Source organism: Pseudochaenichthys georgianus, chromosome 23 (genome assembly GCF_902827115.2).
Source record: "Pseudochaenichthys georgianus chromosome 23, fPseGeo1.2, whole genome shotgun sequence".
Classification (NCBI taxonomy): Eukaryota; Metazoa; Chordata; class Actinopteri; order Perciformes; family Channichthyidae; genus Pseudochaenichthys; species Pseudochaenichthys georgianus.
The window spans coordinates 11,783,388-11,800,031 of record NC_047525.1 but is presented as its reverse complement, the minus strand read 5'-3'; the positions used below and the strand labels follow the sequence as shown (position 1 = coordinate 11,800,031).

Below are 16,644 nucleotides of genomic sequence, written 5' to 3'. Positions count from 1 at the left end.
ATATCTTCCAGTCCTAATGTAACCACTAAAGAGGCAATCTACGCAAGCTGCCCCACTTTATTCTACATGTGGCTGTTTGGAAGTGCCATGATAAAGATCACAGACAGACAGTAAGCAGAGGGGCAACCATGAGAGTACACACTTACTCAGAGTCAGCACACACCCACATGTGACATAAATATCGAGTCTACACTGATATGTACAGTTATCTACATGTATCTCTACTGAACGTCAAACTTCTTAAGTTTGAAAAGTCAGACAGCCCTTTTTCCCATTTGAAGTTGTGTGTTTTCGCACAGTGCAGATCTTCCTCTGCTCTTTATCGTTCCTAGTTTTTTATCAGCTCAGTGTCAATCCCAAGTGCTCCGTGCTTTACACAGCACATAGCTTACTGTTGAGTAAGATAAACACTTGAGTGAAACTTAATTTTGCGCAACCTTCCTAATCTGTTCTGCTTCTGCACGACACATATTGACGCAACTGGAATCAGTTACATTTGTGTGAAGTGCTACAACCAGTTTTTGAGAGGGAAATTGGAAAACGAAAGGATCAAATTAAGGGAACTAATGTCGAATGGACTCATGCAGGCTTTATCATGCTCACAGAACTCAAACACACACACACACACACACACACACACACACACACACACACACACACACACACACACACACACACACACACACACACACACACACACACACCACACACACACACACACACACACCACACACACACACACACACACACACACACACACACACACACACACACAAACACACACACACACACACACACACACACACACACACACACACACACACACACACACACACACACACACACACACACACACACACACACACACGGACACACACACAGATGGCACACACAAACGGACAACTCATACTTCAACTCTTCCTCCTAAGTGGCCCATATTTATCTGGCGGACCTACTATTTTTATATTGGCAGAGGAGAAGGTGCTTGAATGTCTTTTTGAACGTGACATTGCACAGAGCGTAGCAGGCTGGGTTGATGGTGCTGTTGATGTAGCACAGCCAGTAGCCGATAGTCCACATTGTGTTGGGGATGCAGCTTGAGCAGAAGGTGTTTATAAGCACCATCACATTGTAAGGAGTCCAGGTTGCAACAAAAGCTACCAGGATGGCCATTATGGTGCGGGTCACTTTTTTCTCCCGTGATGGCGGTCCTTTCTTCTTCTTGGGAGGTTGCTTTGTCATCTTCACGATCTTCCGCGCCACGTGATTCTGCCGCTCTGAGGCCGGGACGATCTCAACTGTGGCATTTGTTGGGGTGTAGCAGTCACCCTTGGGCGATTTACTCTTGATCTTGATACAGGTCAGCTTGGAGCCCCCTGCCTTGGCTCGCTGGCGGGGGAGGGGCTGGCTCGTTTCAGCACTGGAGTTAGCGGCGGAGGGTGCCGCCTCTTCATCCTTCTGATTGGACGCAGCCACACTGCCAGATGTTGATTCATTGGAGCTTTCCTTCTCTTCTCCAGGAGCGCAGTTCTCCCTCGTCACATCGTCACCTTCGGTTTCTCCCTCAGCATTTGTCGAGGAAGGTCCCTTGCCATTTTGCAGTTTTCCATCGTGCTGGTTAGCTCCATCCTTGGCATTCTGGCTCTGGCAGCCACCTGTGTCCTCCCCCTGTACGTTGTTATTGTTGGGTTTTGGAGTGTTATTCCTCTGAGCAGGCATCAGGGGCTCTGGTTTGGCTGCTGAGGGCTTGCGGACATCCTTCTTCACGCGGCTCTTGCTTGCTCTGGAGATCTGCCAGTAGAGCTGAATCATGATGATGACAGGCAGGTAAAAGGCGGCAATGGCGGTGCCAAAAGTGACTGCAGCATTGGAGAAGAACTGTATGTAGCACTCCCTCTCAGGCACTGTCCGCCCACCGACAATGAACTGCCAGAAGAGAATAGCTGGTGCCCACAGGATGAAAGACAGGACCCAGGCTCCTGCAATCATCATTCCCGCCATCTTGGTGGTCCTCTTGACAGGGTAGCTAAGGGGCTTGGTGACACAGAAATATCTGTCAAAGCTTATGATGAGAAGATTCATGACAGACGCATTGCTAACAACATAATCCAAGGCCAACCACAAGTCGCACACCACCGGGCCCAGGGGCCAGTAGCCCATTACGATGTAGACTGTGTACAAGTTCATAGAGCACAGTCCAATAATCAGGTCAGCACATGCGAGGCTGAATAAAAAGTAGTTGTTGACCGTCTGTAAGTTCCTATTAACTTTGATGGAAAGCATGACCAGGATATTTCCAATAACTGTAACCAAACTGAGAGAACCGGCCACCAACACGATGAACACCACCTCCACAGTCTTGTAGGCGCTTTCGCTCTCTTCCACAACTTCTGTGCCATTGCCTTCGGAGGCATTCCAGTAAGTGAAATTAAATACATCCATGGCATTTGGTCTTTCGTTGCCACCTCCTACTCAGATGGAATCTAAGAGAAAGAACAAAAGAGAAGAGAAGATTTGTTATGAGGCATGAAAGATAACTGTGTCAGTTTAACTTTTGAGTCATCTGAAGTCTTTTTAATGGCATAAATAATAGGTTCATAGCTTAATCACAGTTCAATTATGCTATTAAGGTACATTTGTTTCACTCAAAGGAAATCCCATGCCTTTCATTCAACTTGGCATGGAACATATATGTTCAAAATATCCGGAAAACACTAGGAAAACATTACTGTGGGACTTCAGCAGTATTTTATTATTTAACATGGAGTTACTATTATTGAATATGTCATTATTAGTTTCAGTCACATTCAGAAAAATAAAATCACTTTGCTGCAAAAACAATGCCATTGTTAAATGTGTTGATCCAGAGGTAGATTATAAAATATAACTACACTGAACAAAAATATAAACGCAACACTTTTGTTTTTGCTCCCATTTTTCATGAGATGAACTCAAAGATCTAAAACATTTTCTATATACACAAAATAACCATTTCTCTCAAATATTGTTCACAAATCTGAAAAAATCTGTGATAGTGAGCACTTCTCCTTTGCCGAGATAATCCATCCCACCTCACAGGTGTGGCATTTCAAGATGCTGATTAGACTGCATGATTATTGCACAGGTGTGCCTTAGGCTGGCCACAATAAAAGGCCACTCTGAAACGTGCAGTTGTGCTTTATTGGGGGGGTCTGGGGGGTCCCGAAAACCAGTCAGTATCTGGTGTGAGGGGTAGAGGTAGGGTTAGGGTTAGGGTTAGGGTAATGTTGTGAATCGAGTGGCCTGTGTTCGTCGTCCATACCATACGCCTGCCCATACCATAACCCCACCACCACCATGGGCCACTCGATTCACAACATTACCCGAACCCTAACCCTAACCCTACCCCTCACACCAGATACTGACTGGTTTTCGGACCCCCCCAGACCCCTCCAATAAAGCAAAAATGCACGTTTCAGAGTGGCCTTTTATTGTGGCCAGCCTTAGGCACACCTGTGCAATAATCATGCTGTCTAATCAGCATCTTGATATGCCACACCTGTGAGGTGGGATGGATTATCTCGGCAAAGGAGGAGTGCTCACTATCACAGATTTGTTCAGATTTGTGAACAATATTTGAGAGAAATGGTTATTTTGTGTATATAGAAAATGTTTTAGATCTTTGAGTTCATCTCATGAAAAATGGGAGCAAAAACAAAAGTCTTGCGTTTATATTTTTGTTCAGTGTATATATCCCGCTATAACATCCGAATGAGCAGTGTGACCTTTTCTTACATCAGCTTTAAGCTCGTCTAAAAGAAATTCATCAAATAACAGTACCAATTTGTCTGTATGCCAATTACATTGGTAATTAGCTGCTAAGATATCTGGCACAGATATTTTTCCTAATTATTGCATAAATAACATCTCCCCATTAGACACCTGCTTCATTATTGAGAAAGAAAAAACTCTAAAATTGGGACTGCACGATTGAAATACAATGGCTGATGAAAGATAAGATGCTTGGAAATGAGGCAATCAAACGCAATTTATTTCAAACTAATGAGTGGAAGAACGAGATTGTTCCTTTACTGGACAACTGAGTTTATGTTATGTATAATTCTTTATTAAAGTATTTCATGTAGTCCTGTTTGGACCAAGTTACATCTGCAAAACAAGGATAACAAAACACAAACAGGCACTGGCAACATATTTTCCAGTGTACAAATCCATGCGATGAATACAAAATACATTTGCACATTTATTTTTTCATGCAAAGTGCTCAAAGCTGTTCTTTTTTTCAAGGCTTTTGTTCGCCTATCCACTTTGATGGATACATTTTTGACTACATAATGCCTAATGACTAGCCTTTGGCTTGAATTGCTGTCTTTTCATTTCTGCTGAATGTGCTTCAAAACCCCTATATTTGAAGTTGTTGAATCTTCGAACGACCAAGAATACATATTTTTAGACTGTGCAATGTTTGCCCGTACATTCTTAAAAAGATAGGGAAAAGTGTAATTAAACCCCATTCACACACATAATCCAAATGAAAATTAGTTCAATGAAAACTTTAAAAGGAATTATTGACACAATTAGAGCTGACATTTTATCATCAAAGGTCCATTTCCAACTCGCACTTTAAAATTCTCTTCATACAGCACTATAAAATTCATTTGATGCCCAAGTGACCCACTAGTTCTTGCCCTTAACCTTAAACATGTGCCTGTGTTGTAGACCTTGCTTTGATGTATACACTGCTCAGTCTTGTGTTCACACGCCTTTGGTATTAGGAGTAATGTGGTTTGCCTTCTCTGCCTCCCGAGCTGGGCCACAACTCTTAGAGCAGTTCCAGGCGCTGTAGGTCAGATTTTATGGCACACTCGATGGCATATCACTTCTCAGTTTGACATAAATATCATCAGGCTGGGGAACTGCTTCAACTTTTTCCACAAGCTCCTTCTTTTGTAAACTAATCAAACTTGATCCGCATGTGGTTATTCAGCCTGTAAATGAAAAGCCTTTTGAAAATACCATTCAGCTCAGAAAGATCAATATGCTGTCCAAGAACTGAATACAAATTTGACTAAAAACAATGAGGTGAGCCACAAACATTCATCAATGTTCAGACAACATCTGGAGTTTAATCATGCAAAAGGGAATCGAATTGTCTGTTCAGTTGGGAGATTAATGCTACATCTGAAGAATGTAGACATACTACAAAAAAGCTGAGTCATTAGCCAAATAAATATATGACCAGTATAGTTACAGTCATATATTTTATGCCACAGCTCTTTTGCAATAGCTTTGTACTTTTTGCTGTTAGGTGTGAAGACCTTACTCGACGTGCTGTATGTGAGCTAATATATTAGAACTTGATGAGGACAATCAATGATTTCATCATATGGTTGATGACTAGTGTTGAACTAATGTATGAGGTGTAGCGCATTCAAAGTGAATAGACTCTAAAGTGTTATGGGTGACACACTACTGCATGGAGAGCGGTCTTCTCCAAGACTTTGCCATTTCGGCTTAAGGTCTTTAACAGTTTAGCGCAGTTGCTGAGTAACTAGTGAAAATTCACTTATCTGCTGTGCCAGAAAATCCCTAATCATTGCATTAGGCATGGAGCTAAACTGGACTAATCCCCATAAAATGTTTAAGTCCACCGGTTTATATTCAAAAACACCAACAATACAAATGGGACACACTTGTGGCTCGCTTGAGATTATAAAAGTTAAGTGGATCAGTATTGATGGTCAAAGCACATTGGACGCAGTTAACTCCCTTTGCTGCTCTTTGTCCACCTCCAGCTGCAATAAGCCCGATCCCACACCTGAAATCTCTGCCACAACACAGCGAAAGCTGTGCTCCGGCTAGAGTCAACTAAAGATGCACAAATCCTTTTCAGCTCAATTTGAACAGCCAGGGGAGTCTGATCTTTGTTTTAAAGCTTCCATCCACATATTGTGAGCCATGGTAGCATCAACCTACTGTGAAAACAAACTTTGGCTTTAAAAGGAAAGCCACAGCTTTGCTTCATTTGATCAAAAAGGCCTTAATTTTACAGTTTCAGTTTGTACAATTATTTATTTGTGACCCCAATTGTAGGGAAGTTGTACTGAGCAGGAGGAGGACGTCTTTGCTTCAGTGCTGTTGGTAAAAATGCTGGCATGCCAGCCCGCTGAGAATGAGTGCAGTTGCCATCGCCTGGGGAGAGCAGCAGTGGCACTCTTAGCATAGCTATCAACCACAGAGCCTACCTGCTAGTCTCTGTACTACTGCAGTCAGCGCGACTGCATCTGACAGAGCACAATCACAACATGAGTGACACTTCTATTATTATCCAAAGGGTGATGAATATTAAGACTTGTGCACATCCTAGTAGATTAATGTATCTATGTATACTACATTTAAGAAGATATATTCACTGTCCTTAAACTTCCTAACTGAATTGAAAGTGTTTGAGAGGATTCCACAATCCTAATTGTGCCCTTTTTGTTTAGTGTATTAGAACAAAGTGAGAAAAGTCAGTTGCTGCCATGGGAGGACGTGCATAAATGAACTTGACTATTGTTCTGTGTTCAGACTTTGGTATTGGGGGAGCTGGCTCACTAGAGCTTAAAATTGCTTCTGCCCTCTGGGAAGCAGACAGGGCTAACCTCATCCTTTCTACACAACTTCTGTCCTCCTTGTCTTTTGTAGCGGACTCCTGGAGTGCCAGATCTAAACCCCAAAAACTATAAAGTAGGAAACAATCGATGCATTTTTTTTTCAAATGGCATCTGCTTGTCAAATTCGGACAGTGCAACAGGTCTAAACCTCTGTTGATGTTGCTTCCTAGATATTCAAGAAATATTGTTTTAACAAGCAGCTGAGTAGTTGCAATGATGCCGATGCATTTGGCTGCCTCCCTCGTGTCCAGATTCCTTTTCCCCATTTCTGAGCACCGTCCAAGGTAAAGCCCAGGGCAATTGTTGCATGTCTTCAATGATTACATGCATTTTCATCGCTGGCCCTCTCCATGGGAGCATGCAGGGTTAGGCTTTCGTTTACTTGCTGTTTGCAGAGAAGCATGACTGGAATTCAAAACCCATCATTGCTGCAGTACAGCTGCTCCACAGGGTGAAGGTCCATTTGTCGTATTACAGTTCATTGATATAGGAAAGTTGTATAAAATGAAAATAAACACTTGCTCATCCAAATCTCAAGGATGTCCTATTGTAAAGAAAAGCCTGACAAAGTAAAGATAGGTGTAACTACAACGGTAACAATTTAATACGACAATGAGGGACTGTTCAATGTAGGCTATTAAATATAAAGCGAAAGTCGTTTTCTTCACTGATCACATCTTTTTGGACTCTGCAGTGAGGTTAAGTTCCTGCTTAGGTAAATATTGGCTCATTTTATCAGTGTATGTAAACTACTCTCCATCAAGGCCGTCATTCAAACAGGGATACTGACAAGGAGCAAGGAGTTACACAGACACATAAGCGGATACAACTATTTGAAGAAATGTTTAGCAGGAAATGAAAAAAGCTTTTGAGATGCATGCTGAAGTATAATTACAAATTTGCATTCATTTCCTCAAGCCCTCTCCACTGTCTTAGGGATGTCAGAATGTCAGGGATGGATCTTGGCAGATTCCTGAACAGATTCAGGGTAAGTATTTAACCAGAGAATGATCACAGACATGTATCCACTCCTTTTTAGTCATTTTATTAGGTTGTACTGGTGGTGGGTAAACAACACCCAGCTCTACCTGGGGTGTTCCCTGCCCGGAAAAGATGGGCAATTCCTGCAGCAAATTCTTTAATTTCAACTAAAAGGAGAAGGGGTTCTTCCAAAAGCTTCCTTTGGATATCTGAGTTTCTCACTCTCCCCCTTTAGGTCCTCCCAGGCATGGCCGTATCTACCATTGAGGTCACCGAGGTCCGGACATCGGTAATATTTGTCGAGCTGTGTATATAACAAAACGTGTGAAATAATTGCACTAAACGGGGTTCTTTGTAGTACTTCCATTTACTGACGATGGGGGCGCTGCATAACTACATAGCCTCGATTAAAGCAAACAGAAGAAGATGACATGTATCAACAAACCACCGCAGCCCGGGCCCTTTCTCATTTCATCAAATCCCCCTCCTCGACTCCTCGACTCCTCGACTCCTCGACTCCTCGGTCCTCGGTCCTCGGTCCTCTGGTCGTGACCCGGAAATGAATTTCAGCGCGCCATGTTGAAGACATCTCATTTCTCTAAATGCACTTCGAGGACCGAGGATCGAGCGTCGAGGAGGCTCTCCGGAGGAGCTATAACCGAGGATACACTGATGGGTTCTCCACGGTCCTCCACGGCTCCTTCGTGGATGCATTTCCGGGAACAGAGATGTGACGCACGGCCGGACTTATCTGAGACAGCTGAGACATCCCCCTGGATATTATTTTATTAACTGCTTTCATCGCGACGTGATGTTTACAGTGAGAACAGCTGTGAGGTCCGTGCAGAAAGCAGAGCAGTGTGTATAATATATATCACTCAGTATAACAGGCCTACTCTACTCGATATTTAAAAAATGTCTAAAACCATTTAGTGCTTCACATAATAAAATACACAATGGCTGTAGCCTGTTTTAGGAACTGTATGTGTGTGTGTGTGTGTGTGTGTGTGTGTGTGTGTGTGTGTGTGTGTGTGTGTGTGTGTGTGTGTGTGTGTGTGTGTGTGTGTGTGTGTGTGTGTGTGTGTGTGTGTGTGTGTGTGTGTGTGTGTGTGTAGGTGTGTGTGGTACAGTGTGTAGGTGTGTGTGTGTTTTACAGTGCGTGGATGCAGCGGACAGACAGGTCTCAGTTGGTTTGGTGTCCTCTGCTTACTTTTAATACTTGTAAATAACACTTTTGGCCCGTAATTAATTAATATATGTGTGTGTGTGTGTGTGTGTTTGTCCCCGCATCTGTAGCCTGTTATTGTCTCATTATAACGCACTGTGAATGAATCAAAGTAAATATAGAAGTCATCATGAACACATCTGTCCATCAGACAGAGGGCTGCTGTGCCTCCTGTCATCATTAATGGACGTCTCTTCAAAATGACCGCTCAGAGGAGAGGAGTTCTCATTTCTCTAACCGCCTGCTCTCCTCTGTTCCCCTCCTCGGCTCCTCCGCTCTCATCTCCTGTGGGCGGACTAAGTATCGAGGATAGGAGTCGAGGAGGGGAGGCGAGGAGGGGAGTTCGAGAAATGAGAAAGGGCCCCGGACTTGAACCGGAGCGTCGGAGGAGTGATGAGGTATTTAGAGATCTGAGTCCAGCGGGCTGCTTGTGTTTCTGTTCATCAGGACATCTTATGACCAGCAGATCCTGTGTGAACGCTCTACGTTAGTCAGTGGACGTCCGAAAACATGCACACTAACTGATATTGCAGCTATAGGCTATACTTTGGTTTAAATTGCCTGAATAAACTAGCTAGAGAGCTACAGTTAATTACATTCATCCAATGTCAGAAGGATTAACTTTTAACAAACGTTTTAATGGTTTTCTTTCATTTCAATTTGAGTAAAACATTGGAGATATAACATTGTATTGTTTTCTTTTTACACTGACTCAGATGTAATGAAAAGACTACGTCAGTCGAAGCTCAGCGTTGGTAAGGAAGAGACAGGACAGGCAGAGAGAAAGAGAAAGTGATGGAAGTCAGGGAGGAACTGCAGCCAGGTACAGTCGGACAGAAGAATGTAGGCTTAATAACCCCATCTATCTATCTATCTATCTATCTATAACAATAGTCTTCATTTACAATAGGCATAATTTTAAAACAACATACATCTATTGCAGTTATGATTTCATAATAAAACACCATTTGCTTACATCTTTGTTCTCTTTTGAGAATCAAACAAAACAGGTTTAAATAAAAAAAAAAAATGCAAACAAACAGGTGAAATGAACTAAATGGCTGAATTGCTTTTAATTCACTGGCAGGAGCGACAAGTGAGGAGGAGCAAAAAGTGAACAATGAGGGAGGGGTTGAACAAAGAGAAAGAGTAGAGGACAGAGAGAGTAATGAACAGGAAGAAGACAGAGAGACTAAAGAAGATGGAAGAGAGGGTGCAGGTCCTTCTGCATGTCCAGATCATTAATAGTAACAATCAACTGATTCATGTATTACACTTTCAAAAATAATTTATGCTGCAGCCCACTGACATGGTTTGAAATCAATATATTATCCAATGTGTGACCCCCCACAGGACTTAAAAAGCACCTAACTAGATCATGAAAATCCCCAAAATCTCGGGGGTATCCCCCGAACATGTTTGGACCTCGGTATTTAGGAAATCCTGGATACGGCCCTGCTCCCAGGTAACCCCAGATAGAAGTTAGTATCGGCTACTTCTATCCACAACTTCATCGTTTCGTTCTCTACCCTGATGCCAATAAAGTAGATCACTGTGTAAACTGAGAGCTCAACTCTTAACCGCAGCCGTCCATTACAATGCCTGCATGTCAGTCAACCTCATTCTGTCTTACTCTCAGGGAAATGTTATTCCGCTCAAGTAAGATTTTCAAACCCTGCCTACGTTCCTTCACACCTGGCCAATCACTCAGATTCTTGTTTTTCTAAGGAGAAATTGTCAGACACCATTCGCAACACCCAATTCCAACAATGGAAAGGTGCCAAGGGTGGTTTTCTAAGCTGGACAACTATCCCACAAGCTCTCTTAATTAAGTATTGGCGGCAGCATATTACTTCAGACCCAAATTAAGCAATCCCGGATTATCCAACACGGTGGCAATGCCTCAAACTTGGAGGCCCCAACTGCACACTTGTTGCTGAATAATCCACTAAACATGCACGTGGAATCCTAATGTCTAAATAGCCCAAACTTCATCCTAGTTTTATAAACGACTCACAGCAATTGCCTACATGACATATACTGTATATTGGCTCTAACAAAGTGGACCTCGGAAGCATCTCATTGATCTCAACACTTGGCTGGTGACTGAAGTCCAGACCGTTCCACGTGTTGTATCCAGAACACCGGCTGTGCGTAGAGATGAACACAATTTGATCTAGTTGGTACTGCTCACACCCAGTGGCGGATTTAGAATTGTAGGAGATCCGGGGCTTAGCCCAGGAGTTGTTGGGGGGGTGCAGGGGTAAAGTACTATTTTTTACAAGTGGGGGGTGGACCGAACATCCTTTAGAGGGGTCGTCGCCTCCTCCAGGGGGGTCCGGGGGCATGCTCCCCCGGGAAGATTTGTTTTGTTAAATATTGAAGTTAAAAGCATCAATCTGGTGCACTTTGAGAGCAACATTAACCCTACCTTAATAATACCTTAAAGCGGACAAAAGGCACTGGAGAAGTGTTCTCCATTCTTCACTAACACCCTTTAATGAAGCAAACTAATGCCTTAACTCACTCAAATACAGTCGTTTACTTATTTTGGTAAAACAAATGTGCGTAGAATTTTAAAGGATGCGGATAGTCTCACCTTGATTCTGGCGCATTGCTTATCGCTTTATAGATCTGTTCTCATCCACCATCTTTGTTTGTGACGTAAAGAGTGTAAGAGTCACGTTTCTGAATCGGACACTCTGAGTGGATGCAGTCACAGCCAATCGGAGTCTGATTCAGAGGGTTGCCTGTCAGTTCCTTTGCTATGGTTCCGTTGTTATGAGTACTGAAACGAGAGCCGGTATAATTCCATGCGCGAAAACACAATAAAAATTGGAATACGTTATTTTAGTTTCTTAAAAGTAGACTGAGGTATGAAGGGTTAACGTTACATCTTAGGATAATTTTTATTAACATATAAGGGTATACTTAGTGTGGTTACTCCATGTTTACTAGCTATAACATTAACGTTACATCACTCTTTTTCACTTCTTACTCAGTCAGCCAGAGTGCAGATATCACCATTAGATTCACAAACCTGAAACATCATCAATTTCTTCACTGCTGGTGATGACATTGATACTGCTGCTGCTGCAGCTTGTGGTGCCTGCTTCGATGAAAATAACTTTCTAATATCCATAACTTTATAGGAGATTAGCTTAAAACTTGTCAGGCACTAGGAAGGATCACTTCTTCAGGGCAGGGAAGGCTACACAGTACGCAGGCTAATGTCCCACAGCGGCTGCCTCTCTGGTGGACTGCACATTACTCCCGAGACATTTTCAATAAAATGTTTTTTTTTCATAAAACATCCGGGGATTGAGCCCAAGTAGCCACCCCCTAGCGCTGCCACTGCTCACACCCTCCAAAAACACTCATCACAGTCTGAATTCTAGAAGAGGGTTAGCTGATTCAAGCAGTCTTGATGTCAATTTAAACCAGGCTTCTTACTTGGGTCTAATTTGTTTTGGAAGCCACTACCAGGAGCTTTTGCCCCCTGACAACTCCCAGAGTCACACAACCTCTCCAGCATGATAAGCCTGTGCTTAACAGATGGAGTATCAAACTTATAAAGAATAAATTGACCACGACCTCTCATTAAAAGTTACACATTAGCATTATGCATGAGGGGATCTAATTACAGGGAGAATCTTTGCAGGTGTGATGAAGCCTCTCAAACCTCTATTATCTGGCAGTGCTTGTGTTAAGAGGACATGAAGTTAATGGAGTGTTAACGAGCAGGAAATGGAATTCAAGCGGTTGGAAAACAAGCTGGGATAATCTGCAAACAATCAACTACCCATTGATTCCTTAGAGAACAGGTGGCCATGTGTCACTGGCCCTTTCTCATTTCATCAAATCCCCCTCCTCGACTCCTCGACTCCTCGGTCCTCCGGTAGTGACCCGGAAATGAATTTTAGCGCGCCATGTTGAAGGACATCTAATTTCTCTAAATGCACTTCGAGAACCGAGGACCGAGCGTCGAGGAGGCTCTCTGGAGGAGCTATAACCGAGGATACACTGATGGGTCCTCCACGGTCCTCCACGGTCCTCCACGGTCCTCCACGGCTGCTTCGTGGATGCATTTCCGGCAACAGAGATGTTTCAAAGAGTCGTGACCCATGGCCAGACTTATCTCAGCCAATGACAGCTCTGCATGCATCCCCTGGATATTATTTTATTAACTGCTTTCATCGGTACGCGATGTTTACAGTGAGAACAGCTGTGAGGTCCATGCAGAAAGCAGAGCAGTGTGTATAATATATATCACTCAGTATAACAGGCCTACTCTCTTTATTTGCTTTAGTTTAGTAGATATCTACAAACAAAGAGTCGATATTTTTCTAAAACCATTTAGTGCTTCACAATAAAATACACAACGGCTGTAGCCTGTTTTAGGAGCTATGTGCGTGTGTGTGTGTGTGTGGTGTAGGTGTGTGTGGTACAGTGTGTGCGTAGATGCAGCGGACAGACAGGTCTCAGTTGGTTTGGTGTCCTCTGCTTACTTTTAATACTTGTAAATACAACTTTTGGCCCGTAATTTATTTTCCTCATTGTAGCGACCAGAGGGGAGAGGGGGGGGGGGGTATATCCAGTCTCTGATAGTGTTACGTTATTATGAGAGTGCTCTGTTTGATTCTGAAATTGTATATATTTATATAAATATATACATATATATGTGTGTGTGTGTGTGTGTCCGCATCTGCAGCCTGTTATTGTCTCATTATACCGCACTGTGAATGAATCAAAGTAAATATATAAGTCATCATGAACACATCTGTCCATCAGACAGAGGGCTGCTGTGCCTTCTGTCATCATTAATGGACGTCTCTTTGGAGAGGACCGCTCAGAGGAGAGGAGTTCTCATTTCTCTAACCGCCTGCTGCTTCCCCTCCTCTCTCCTCGGCTCCTCCGCTCGCATCTCCTGTGGGCGGGACTAAGTATCGAGGATAGGAGTCGAGGAGGGGAGGCGAGGAGGGGAGTTCGAGAAATGAGAAAGGGCCACTGTGTGCCAAGTGAGGTGGATGAGATAAAAAAATACACTGGAGAATTTGCATGTCTTTGTGTGTGCACAGATTTTGATTATGAATACAGCGAGGGGGTGTATGAATACAGGTTTTGGCCAGACTCTCCCTAATCTTCCGTTTCAATGCGGTCACCTAAATCTAGACCAAGTGAATGTTCCACTCCCTCTTTATTTGCCTTGATGAATTGTCATGAGTCTTGACAGCAAGAGGCTCATAAGTCTTTCACTGTGACCTTTAGATGCCACTTCATAGAAATTATATTCAAAGTGATTTACCGCAAATTATCCTCAGCATTGCAGACATGTCATTTTAAGGTGCCCTCTATTCAACTACACCCCCTCCTTACCACTAACCAAAGAATGCGCAGAGATCAGCCTATTGATATTCCAGCTTTTTTTTGCAATGGCAGCCTTCACACCATCTGTGAAAAATGACAGTGTCACATACGACCTCTGCTGCTCTGTCAGGCAGCCAATCCTAAGACTAAGATTCACTGTGAGCTACCACATTCAACACACAAATCTGTAAAATACACACAATTTAAAGATAGAATTACCGCAAGTCTGTTTAATCCTTCTAACGGGCATAGATGGAAATAGCAGGAGCCACGTATTCTGAACAGATGTGGGTCAATGGAAAGATCAGATTTGGTTTTAACTGCAGATGACAGTTCAGAAGCCACACTGTTTCGGAAATATCACCAGATTTCTGTGAGGCACAAAAAAAACCCCACTAGAGCTCAGCCAGTAAAGAATGAACAAAGGCCCGAAGCAAGCTGGGAAGGTAAGGGAGACGAGTAAATGTTCTCCTGTCATACGGAGAGACCCTGCAGCAGCGCCGACTTGACAAACACCGTCACGCTACCGACTCAAACGCTCCCTATCTCGCCTCTCACTTCACATTAAATGTTTTATTTCATACAAATAAGTTACCCACGAGTGAAAAACCCTGCACCGTGTATCCTCTGTTGATTTGGCTTTAATTCGCAGATTTCCATATTTCTAATCATAATTGCTTCTCAAGAGTAAATGCGTGAGAACTTCCAGTCCTACAATTTCATTAGGCTGAATCTCAACGGAGAGTTTGTGTCTTAATAAGTAACATCGACCATGTTTACAATATCACCACAAATATCCGCTATTATCAGAAACCTTAATCTAAAAATACCTATATCATCATCTGCCCTTAAAAAGTCCATGTTAGCCAAACCCTTTATGCAGATCAGGAAACACACAGCTTGCCTCTTTGACTTTATCCTCATTTAAATTGTCCCAGGTGTCCCAGGTGTCCCTGTTAGCGAATACATGACAAACATTTTTCACTGGGCACCAAGGACATTTGCAGCAGCCATGAAACGAGCTATAATCAGCCGACAGACTTATTAAGAAACATCTGGCGGCCCAGGGTGACATGCTCCAGGACATTGCCAGCAACAGACCGTTTCCAGACTTGTGCAACGGTAATGCTATGGATGGAATAATCTAAAAATGCATCCAACAGGAAATCCTTTGAGCTAGAATAACTGTATTGACATTTTTATTTATTCTCCTATAAATATAAGCCCATTTTTGATTATCTAATCTGTGTCTCATGTGGGAAAAAATAGAACATCGATGATGCCTTTCTCCACAGCTCGTCTTTGACAGACCGACTACATTTTGAGCCCTGACTCAGATACATCCAAGCAAATGGAGCATCTGTTAAGCTATCCTTGGCATGAAACACAGGACATCTTGCCATATATAATGTACCACATTATATATGGCAAGATGATGTCATACCCTATTGTTGCTATCAGCTAAGAGCATGTCCCATGTAATCTAAACCACCATTAGAATGACAATATAGCCTGTTTCCTTTTCTATATAGCCTCTGGGACTCCCCTGCTGTCCTTGCTTCTTCATACTATGCATGGCAATGAGCTGGCCCACTTGTCTCTCCAGGCAGTTGCTGGCTCATTACTGATTTCACATAGAGCATAGACTTGGACGCACTCTTCACCCGACCTCTGCATTTATGTAGTGGCTCAGTAATCGTCTCACCAGGTGAAGCAGAGCCCTGCTGGTGCTGCTCTCTGGTTTCTTCTCTGGGGTTTTGTTCGATTAACCCTGCTCTGAGCTGCCACCACGGAACAAATATGTGTCGCATCACCAAGAATAGGAAGGGAATATAGAGCAGTAATGGTGCTACAGAAATATGCTAAGAGAAAAAATGTAAAGCAGAATCTGCGGCAAACAAATAAAAAGGTCACCTTCTATCAATGTTGCGCCTTATAGAAATTAGATAGTGTTACGCAAGTGAGCTCTCAGACCAAGTACAGAGTGGTTCTGATCGCGCCACCGGCTCTCTGCGCACACTAACTTTATGACCAGACATTTTAACTCAGGCCGATGTGCAATTATAACTCACCCTTCTACTAGAGCAGGGGTGTCAAACTCAATTTCATCGCGGGCCACATTAGCATTATGGTTGCACTCAAAGGGCCGGTTGCAACTTTAAGACGATATAAATATACATATATAAATATAGAATATATATTAAATAATTTATTATACTATTGGCTCCGCATTGGATTCTTATCAGTCCTGGTAATAACTTCATAAATAACTACGTCTGAAAGCAGAAGTCTAGGGCACATCATTGAAAGCAAATATTCAACAATGAAAGAACATCCATAACATGAATCTGTTTGCAACTTATATATATCAATATGCCAATTACTTGTATATAGACTATTCTGCACTATTTCTATTAC

The 16,644-nt window shown here is 42.8% G+C and overlaps 1 protein-coding gene across 1 annotated transcript in view; it reads right to left on the bottom strand.

Moving 5' to 3' along the window:
* Nucleotides 1-760: 760 nt before the first annotated feature.
* LOC117468321 (muscarinic acetylcholine receptor M2-like) overlaps nucleotides 761-16,644 on the bottom strand; it is an 81,016-nt gene continuing 65,132 nt past the window's right edge. Inside the window, exon 3 of the mRNA XM_034112381.2 lies at nucleotides 761-2,483. Within this exon, the coding sequence (XP_033968272.1) occupies nucleotides 940-2,442 (1,503 nt within the window). The 5' untranslated portion in view covers nucleotides 2,443-2,483 and the 3' untranslated portion in view covers nucleotides 761-939. The remainder of the gene's footprint in view (nucleotides 2,484-16,644) is intronic.